The 9,729-nt window shown below is 39.1% G+C and overlaps 1 protein-coding gene and 1 non-coding gene across 9 annotated transcripts in view; both read left to right on the top strand.

Annotated features, from left to right (window-relative positions):
• Nucleotides 1-2,204: 2,204 nt before the first annotated feature.
• LOC122240621 lies at nucleotides 2,205-2,312 on the top strand. Its single transcript, XR_006220400.1, has one exon. It is a non-coding gene; the product is annotated as a U6 spliceosomal RNA (small nuclear RNA).
• Nucleotides 2,313-4,092: 1,780 nt separating this feature from the next.
• Nucleotides 4,093-9,729, top strand: part of WASHC3 (WASH complex subunit 3) — a 93,040-nt gene continuing 87,403 nt past the window's right edge. For 6 of the 8 annotated variants that reach the window (XR_006220182.1, XM_042993033.1, XM_042993032.1 and 3 more), the window contains exons 1-2: nucleotides 4,093-4,250; nucleotides 4,826-4,924. Coding sequence is in view for 7 of the 8 variants with exons in the window: in XM_042993033.1 (XP_042848967.1) it covers nucleotides 4,200-4,250; nucleotides 4,826-4,924 (150 nt within the window). In the remaining variant the exon portion in view is untranslated. The remainder of the gene's footprint in view (nucleotides 4,251-4,825; nucleotides 4,925-9,729) is intronic. The other 2 variants (XM_042993035.1, XM_007085667.3) reach the window with 2 other exon arrangements.

Raw genomic sequence — 9,729 nt, 5'->3', positions numbered from 1 at the left:
TTAAAAGAAGTAGCCAAGACATTTAATTCTTAACAGATTTGAAATAATTAGGCTAAAATTCCTTCACTTAACCAAGTCCCAATAGATAATTTGTATCACTTCATGAGCGATGGGGTGGAGAGAACAGATAGGAGACATTTAATTTTATTTTCCCACTTTTATGAAGAAACACCCCACCCCTCTATTCATCCTGTAGCAGAGCAGAAAGAAACGCAAAAGAAAAATAGGAACCAAATTCTCCTCGTTCCACTTACCTAAGAACTTATCCATGATAAAACTAAATAAGTTATTTTCTAGTGATCTGTGAAAACAAACATACTATTGAAAAATTCTTAAGATTTTTTATTGAATGGATGTATGCAGGTGATATATATATATATATATATATATATATACCCTTTGAAATAAGTATTCATTATAGTCTACTTGTTTCACTGCCTCCAAAATTCACTATAGTAAATGAAACCTGGTAATACATTTCCAATGAAAGCCTGGAGGAAGAAGTACATACTTCAGAGGATTTCTGGCAGTTGGCCAAGACTTCTAGCTACAAATTGTTTGTAGTAGTCCTGGACATTCAGTTATTAAACTGTGAATGGCACTGCTTATCAGAAGCTGTGGATGACTGATGAGCAGTAATCATCAAGGACCCCAGGAGGCAGAGAGAAGCAGCCAGTCTTCTTTCTGTTAACTAAAAATCACATCTAGCATTACATTTGTCTTCTTTTTTAAGAAACCAAACCAGTTTGAAAAAAAATTTGTCACCTGGCCGACTGAGAACAAGTTCATGTTTCTGTAGTTCTATACCATCTGTATGCATGCCTACTACTTACAGATGACATACATAACCATGAAGTGACTGGTTTTTTGGTTTTTTTCCTATCACTGGGAGCCTCTCCTGGCTCTGAAGAGGAAGGCTAGGCTGGCCAGTTGGGGACTGTGCTCAAGGGTGGCTAATTGAATGAGTTTACTCAGAATTATGAGTGCGGTCTAAATCGAAGATCAAGTGGAAGATCAAGTACGATATGGAAGCACAAGGGTCATTAGGCCCAAATGTCATTTGACAGATACTTAAGGATTTACCTTAGGTCAGTCATTGGGCCAGGGCCTTACTAGTGATTAAGGCAGAATCTCTGCCTGGAATCAACAGTCTAGTAGACATTTAGGCAAACAGGCAAGTATAAAATGTGCTAAGATTGGGGAGCCTGGGTTGCTCAGTCAGTTAAGCGCCCGACTTCAGCTCAGGTCATGATCTCACAGCTCCTGAGTTCAAGCCCCGCGTCGGACTCTGTACTGACAGCTCAGAGCCTGGAGCCTGCTTCAGGTTCTGTCCCTCTCTCTCTCTCTCTGCCCCTCCCTCACTCGCACTCTGTCTCTCCCTTTCCCAAAAATAAATAAGCATTAAAAAAAAATTCTAAAAGGTGCTAAGGTAAAGTGATCCGGAGATGCTAGAGAGGCATATATTCAGAGGAACAGTTTAGCCTAATGTTGGTAGATCAGCTTCTCTAAGGATAGGACGATAAGGCTTCTGCTACTTGTTAGGATGAATAAAGATGCAAGAAAACCTCTCACATCTGTTGTAATGATGACCAGATAAAACAAAAATCATACTTTTCCATGGGGCTGTTGGAAAGCAGTGGATGGAATAAGAGCTTAATGAACTAAATTCTATAGAGATGTCTGGGTCTAGAGGGACAAAAACAAATCACTTAGGCCTACATCCCACCCCCAAGGTTGTTAAGAAAGCAGCAGTAGAGAGAGTACACTAAGTCTTACACATTCTCGTGGTGCTTGGATTCCTGGGCCTTGCTGAAGTCGAATACAAAGGCGAACCAAAATGTTCTGAAACCATAGACCATTCCTCTCTAACTCAAATATTGACAAGATAAAGAGCTCAAGCCTTTGCAGGAGACCAGGAGTTGGGCTAATTGCAAGTGAACTCAATCTAATTAAAACTATAGCCTAGCACCAGTTCAACTCAGGTTTTGAAGGAGTTCCTCAATCTCCATTGTTCCTTTTTTTTCCCCCCACCATTTCCGGAATAAAAATTAAAATTATGTAGCATCCCCAAATGTAGGCAATATAACACATAATCAAGAAAAAGCCAACAGAAGCAGACATAATAGCTGAACCAGATATGAGAATCATTAGATAAGAACTTGAAAGTGACAATTATAAATTAGTTTTAAAAAATATATACAGGGGTGCTCATTTCGGCAGCACATATACTAAAATTGGAATGATACAGAGATATGATAGCACGGCCCCTGCGCAAGGGTGACACGCAAATTCGTGAAGCTTCCCTATTTTTGAGGACTTTAAGATACAAAATAGATGAACATAAGGGAAGGGGAGCAAAAATAATATAAAAACATAAAGGGGGACAAAACATAAGAGACTCTTAAACATGGAGAACAAACAGAGGGTTAATGGAGGGCTTGTGGAGGGGGGAGGGGCTAAATGGGTAAGGAGCACTAAGGAATCTACCCCTGAAATCATTGTTGTACTATATGATAACTAACTTGGTTATAAATTAAAAAATAAATTAAATAAAATGGTTATACACACACACACACGCACACACACATATATACAGGGTAAGATGGGTGCAGGGAATTTCAGGAGAAAAATAGAAACTCCTAAAAATGGACATTTTAGAACTGAAAAATCTAAAATAAAAATTCATTGGATAAGTAGTTTTATAATAAACTGAACACTAGAAAACAAGGTATCAGTAAGTTTGAAGATAAGTCGATAAGAATTATCTACTCTGAAGCACAGGGAGAAAAAAATGAGCAGAGCATCAATGAACTTTGGACAGTGTCAAGTGATCTAACATACATGTATTTTGGAGTTCCAGAAAAGAAGAGGAAATGTGACAGAACAAAACTTTGTTTTGAAAACATAATGGCCAAAAAATCTTCCAAAATTTAAAACATCAAACCACAGATGTGAGCTCAGCAAATTTGAAGAGGGATAAATACAAAGAAAATTACGTCCAAGTTCACAGTATTCAAACCGTTGAAAACAAGGATAAAGGAGATGAGAATAAGTAGGAGTTAGGCAGGGGTGGTCAGGGAACAAGGGAGATTGTTCTAGGCAAAGGAAACAGCATATTTAATTCCCAGAGCAATTCCTGGTTTCAAGAACTTAAAGAAATTTGGGGGAGTTAAATGGAGGGAATAGTGAGAACTGAGGTTAGAGAGGTGAGCAAGAGCCATACAGAGGGCCTTGTAAGCACATTAAACTGAGAGAAATGAGAAGCAAAATTATATCCTGTGTAATATAATCAGGTTTGTCTTTTAAACAGTCACTGTTTAAAGATATGGCTACGACGTGTTTCAGTTAGAGCAACACAGATGGAGGCAGGAAGAGGCTATTACAGAAACCCAGGCATCAGAGAATGTTGGGACTTGAGATGTGGCTGTATAGATGGAAAGTTACAACGAAGGGGATCACATTTTGGTTTGGTGGCTGTTCCTAGGTCCTATAGGTGCTAAGCTGAACAGTCAAAATCTGAGCCAAGATCTTCAAACCCCTTGATGCAAAATTCTGTCCAGGTGTCTGTCTGCTGTACCTTTTTGATGATCTAAGTGAAAAAACAAACAAACAAAAAAACACTTTCATCGGTTTTTGCCTCACTTGTAGCATTTGACATTTTATTTCATGTTTAAAGTCCTTAGGAAACAAGTTTTGTGTCCTGCTTCAGGGCATTAACCTCTCCAGCGCAGCAGGCTAAACCTGACTCAATCTTTGTATTCCCCACAGGACCTAAAGGAGAGTACCCAGGATTTAGCAGGATTTTAAAAATGTATAGGTTTTATTAACGAATGACTTTGCAATTCATATGACAGGACTAAGCAGGAATAATCTTACCCAGACTCAGTGTTTTACTTTTTTTTTTCTTTTTACCCCCTTTTAAAAACTTTACTGCTAAACGTCTTGCCCCACCCCGCCCGCGCCTTTGCGTCTGACGTAGTCACAATCCCGATTTGAACTACCAATCCCAGAATGCCGCGCAAAGAGCCGGGTTCTACGGGAGCAGCGGCGTGATTGGCAAGCGGAGGCGTTTCCTTCCGGTGGGAAGGGCCCTGGAGGCGGGGACTAGGGGGAGGTGTTTGGACATTATTACCGGGTTGGGCGGGCCCGGTCTGGGAGGGGTTTGTGGGTGAGCCCTGGGTCCCCCGCCCGCTGAGGAGATGGATGAGGACGGGCTTCCTCTCATGGGGTCAGGCATAGACCTGACGAAGGTTTGTAAACGACCGAGTTGAACTTAGGCGACCTGGGAGGAGGATGGGGAAGGAAACTTCGGTTCCCAGGGACACACCACCTCTCCATATCCAACCCTGTCCCTGGCCCCGGGCCTCTCTGGTCCTGCCCTCGGGAGGGAAGAGTCCCACAGTTCACCTTAAAAAGGGGTCCCTCCTGATCCGTTTAAAGGGGTGGTGTACTTTTTCTGGTCTTTGCTTCCCGTATTAGGAGTCGCTCTACGCTCCGGTTACACGACGGCGACAGGAGCAGGTTGCGACCTCTATCCCTACCTCTTTTATATGGCCGGCAAGTTGTGTGTGTTTATGTGTGTTGCCTTTTATCTGTTAAAGTTCACGTTTGTGAATCCAAAGCGCATACTCAAACTTTGCGGCTTCTGTCATCAGACGACCCACCCCACAGTTTAGGAAAACGAGCTAGTGACGATTCGTAGTACTTAGAGTAACTCATATAATACAGCAAAAATGCCCCGTTATTATTATATATAATTGACGTCAAAGGGTTTGCACGGTGTACTTCCTCCTGTACAAATCATGTTTGTTTTTACATGACACAGGTGCCAGCTATTCAACAGAAAAGAACGGTGGCATTTCTAAACCAATTTGTGGTGCACACTGTACAGTTCCTCAACCGCTTTTCTACAGTTTGTGAGGAGGTAGGTCTGGTGATACTGGTTTAATGAGGAGCCTAGAAATCATCTTGTACTTTTGGAGGTGGCAAATGAGTAAAACAGGAACTAGGTACTCATGTACCATGACCTCTTGTCATCCAGTTATTGGGATAACATACCTTAAATCCTCTTTGATTCTATATCATCAGTCTTGCACCCCACCTCTGCTGAATTAATTTACTAGAGGCCTTTGTGCGATAGTTCAGTAAGGCTTATGTGCCTAAAGAGAACAAAAGGAATAACAGGGTTTCACAATTGAAAACATTTTTTTTAATTTTGAAATTTTACATGTTTTCACCAGAGATGTATATTTTTACGTACACATAGTTTTCAGTCTATATTAAAATTATTTTACATTTCTTGATCCAGAAGATGGTTGGGGAAGTAGCCTCGAAACATAACTTCAGTATCAAATGTCATTATGAAAATAATAAAAATACTTCCAGCAAATGACTTGTGAAGTGAGGACTGAGTACCTAGTTTAAGGATTAGATACCAGATTCAAGGAGCCCTGTTTTTTCTTAAAAAGCCAAAAAAAGAGAATGGGGAAAAAAATGGGAACCCTGGGTTGAAGTTGGATTTAAAAAGGAGAAAGAGGAGTGAAATGAGATCATACACAAGTGAGTCACTAAAAATAGTATCTAGTTCATTCGGTCTTATTTATAAGGTATAGCTTTAGCAAGTAGTTTTTGTTACATGTGTTGTTATTAACAGAAATTGCATGGAGACAGGAAAACTATTTTCATTTGTGTAACATCTTATTTTTGTCTAGTTAACAATCTCTAGTCAAAATCTCTTCTGCCTTCTCACTAAAACAAAAGAAAGTGAACTATGATGATAATCGATAGAGTAAGAGACGCAGTTCGTAATACTTTAAGCACCAGAGGCTAGGCGCTTGCTTCCAGGAGTTTTATCTCCTACTGCTGCTTCTCTAAATGGGATATAGAATTGACTGACTAAAGAGCAGTAAGCCAAGGATTTAGTCCTTCACTTTTTATACCAGGGTAGGGTGGAGAGAGACAATTCAAGGATCGGTAGCAGAGAGGAGCAAATACTCCATCCACATGCTCCTCCTCACCAGGTTAAAAAAATAAAACAACCAGCAAACACAGCTATGAGGGCAACTTGATTAAGCTGCCCTGAGGCAGGGATAGCCCCTCACCTTTGTAGTGCTTCACAGTTTTCACTGCCTAGGAAGTGAGTGCTATTTACTGAAGACTAAATCCAATATAACAATAATCCTGTCTTGTTTATTGCTTGTTTATGCATTACCAGAGCCTCCTGATTCACTCTTTAACCCCCTCTGTTCCTCTCTCAACTTTCCCTCAACTGTTTTGAGTATTTCACTATTCCCTAGCTCTTCCCTGAACCCTAGAGAAAAGCTTGTTGACCAAAAACTCATGAAGTTTACAGGTAGTTTATCGCCTTTTTCTCCTTAATGGGTGGTGGTCTAGGGTTGACTCTAGTGACTATAACTCATTATTTACAATTCATATTTTAGCAGTTTGGATATTTATGTCAGTTATAGACTGTTGGCTTGGTGTGATGACAATAACTAATATTTATTGTGTGCTTACCCTGTAGGTATTGTAGTATGAGCTCTACATGCATTTCATCATCACGGCCCAGCCCTGTGAGAGAGGTCCAATTATCTCTTTTTTAGAAATACAGAAATTGAGATGTAGAAAGATTTAAATCATTTGCTTAGTCATTTATTCATTCTTTAGGCATGTATTTGTTTACACAGTATTTATAGCTGCGATTGTTACTCTAACTTACCCACACTCACACAGCTAGAAAGTAACAGACTTGGAGTTCCAGCTCTGATCTAATAACTGTAAAAATCAAAAGCGTTTCACTCTTCTGTTACGTTGCACTTTCCGATCTGGGTAAGAGGCATGTTTACATCATTTTCAAGTGAGAGACTGCAATGAGCTATTCAAAATTTATTTTTTAGGTTTGTATTCTCTTTTTTGTTATGCCATATCCTTTGATGTTATGTCTTTTTCGATATGATATGATATGATATGATATGATATATTCCAAGGACATAACATATGTATTCAAACATCAAATGCCATTTTTTTCCCTTGAGTTAAGATCACTGTGATTTTTCAAAATGGGTTGTCATTTGTCAATAGCACCTGTTAGACCTGTATTCCTTGTTTAGTTAAAGCCTTAAGCAAGAGCCAAAATGACTGTTTTCCTGAGCAAAATAGGAAACTTAGGTGCTATTTTTTGAATTGGAAATGAACGGGGAAAAAAGAAAACCTGGGAGTTTTATCGTTGTTGTTTTTTGTTTTTCATATAATCTGGTTTGAACCAAATACAAACTGTAGCAACTTCAATCACAGCTAAACTCAAACTGGAATTAAATTTGAAACAAATGATAAGGGCTCTTTCTTCATCACTAATACTGGTTTTGCAGTTCTCTAATTAAGAGAGGAGTGAAGGGCAGCCTGGGTGCCTCAGTTAGTTGAGTGTCCGACTCTTGATTTCAGCTCAGGTCATGATCTTATGGTTCTTGAGATCCGTAGAGCCCTGCTCCAGGCTTTCAGCAGAGAGGGCGGAGCCTGCGTGGGATTCTCTCTCTCCCTCTGTCTCTGCCCCTCCCCTGCTCCCTTTGCATGCTTTCTCTCTCTCAAATAAATAAACTTTTTAAAAAAGAAAGAGAAAAGTGAAAAACTTAACTTTTAAAAAACTTTCTGGATACCAGAGTACTTTATAACTCTTCTAATGACTGAAACCAGGGTAAGGAAGAAAGGTTGGAAGCCAGAGAAAGGAAAGTAGTTGAATGAGACCCAAGTTACAAAGTTCTTTCTTCACAAATCCCCAGTAAGCATTTCTATTCTGGACACTACTCAGAAAAATCTTATGGTGGCCCATTGGGTGTGCAAATTTAAAATGGGATGGGGTAGGAAGTGCAATGTAAGTTCTATGCATATCATAGATAAAACTGAGCAGAAATTTAACCTTATAATGAATTTTAAAGTCAAAGGTATTCTGTAAACAGGGCAATCATATGTGTTATTTTGACTCAGACTTGTAACATGTGTAGAATACTGAGTTTTTAATCATTTTTTAAATATTCCAAACTGGTTTTTTTCTAAATTCTTTAAGAATAGGGAAAAATGCTGGGGATTCTCATATAACGTAACAAATTTTAGAGTGCTTACCTTCTGCATCCAGTTTTTAATCCCACCATCAGACTTAACCTTCAACCAAATAATCTTGCTTAAAAACTATATTTACTGCTACAACTTTTACAACTGCTGGGTTTAAGTGTCAGATGAAGCTTAATAAAACCACTGATTGCTTCCCTTTCTGGCTTATAGGAGATAATCGACCCAGTGTGATATACCAAGGGATCCATTATTTTAAAACGTTGTTTCTCTTTTTGAGACCTGGATATGCAAACTGGATATTTTACACACCTGAAAAACCACAGTATTTTATTTTTGTTTCAATGTTCAACTATTAACTCCATATTTATTTCATCTTTTTTTTTTTTTCACTTTAATGAAATGCACTTCTTTAGAAGTAGGTGGGTGATAAATCAAGAAATTTTCAGTTTATCTGACAAACTTCAGGTACCTTGCAAATTACCCTGTTGTCCCAAATCAAGACATTTCAGGTTTGCTTTAAATCCTTATAAAGATAGGAGTGCCTGGGTAGCTCAGGTTCAGGCCATGGTCTCAAGGTTCATGGGTTCTAGCTCCCCATCGGGCTCCGTGCTTAGGGCTCTGTGCTGACAGCTTGGAGCCTGGAGCCTGCTGCAGATTCTGTGTCTCTGGCTCTCTCTGACCCTCCCCCGCTCACGCTCGCTAGCATGTTTTCTCTCTCTCTCTCTCTCTCAAAAATAAACATTAAAAAAATTAAAAAAATAATTCCAGATAAATAACATCTATTTTAGAAATTAGATCAGAATAATTTGATACCTTTTTTTTTTTTTTAAAGCACAGTAGCATCTTAGTTTTTGTGAGAAATGGATTGATTACTTACTAGATTTGAATAACAAAATTTCTGTCTATGCAGTGCCTGGGAATTTTCCATCTTGGTGTGCATATTTTTAATTTTATATATATATATATTTTTTTTTTTTTTTTTAAGAAAAGTTTTAGGTTTACGGCAAAACTAAGCAGAAAGCATTGAGTTCCCATGTGCTCCTTGCCTCCCAGAGTTCACCAACCACAACTTCCCCCGTTATCAACATTCCCTTCAGTGTTGTACATTTGTTACAATGTACACTGACATATTATCATCACCTAGAGTCTATGGCATCATGTTCTAACAATGTATGATTCTTTCAAACAATGTAAAAATTCTTTCTTTGAAAGATAGTTACTATCTTTGTATCTCGATTTGGAGTGTTTAAGTTCAGATGCTTTTACTTGTATGAAAACTCAGTTTTCTGTTCTTTAAAATTGGCATGATAATCGTTCCTACTTTATGCATTTGGTGTGAGATTTCAAATTTTTTTTTTAATGTTTTTTTATTTTTGAGACAGAGAGAGACAGAGCATGAACGGGGGAGGGTCAGGGAGAGGGAGACACAGAATCCGAAGCAGGCTCCAGGCTCTGAGCTGTCAGCCCAGAGCCCGACTTGGGGCTCGAACTCACTGACCTTGAGATCATGACCTGAGCGGAAGTCTGAAGCTCAACCGACTGAGCTACCCAGGCGCCCCTGGTGTGAGATTTCAAATGATACATTGCATATACGGTGTAGCATATAAGGTGGATGCTGGGGCCTTTACAATGCTGGTGATTATTGCTTAAAAGTACATTTATGTG

Source organism: Panthera tigris, chromosome B4 (genome assembly GCF_018350195.1).
Source record: "Panthera tigris isolate Pti1 chromosome B4, P.tigris_Pti1_mat1.1, whole genome shotgun sequence".
NCBI lineage: Eukaryota > Metazoa > Chordata > Mammalia > Carnivora > Felidae > Panthera > Panthera tigris.
Note: the sequence above shows the minus strand (reverse complement) of the source record. Positions and strands in the feature narration are given on the sequence as shown.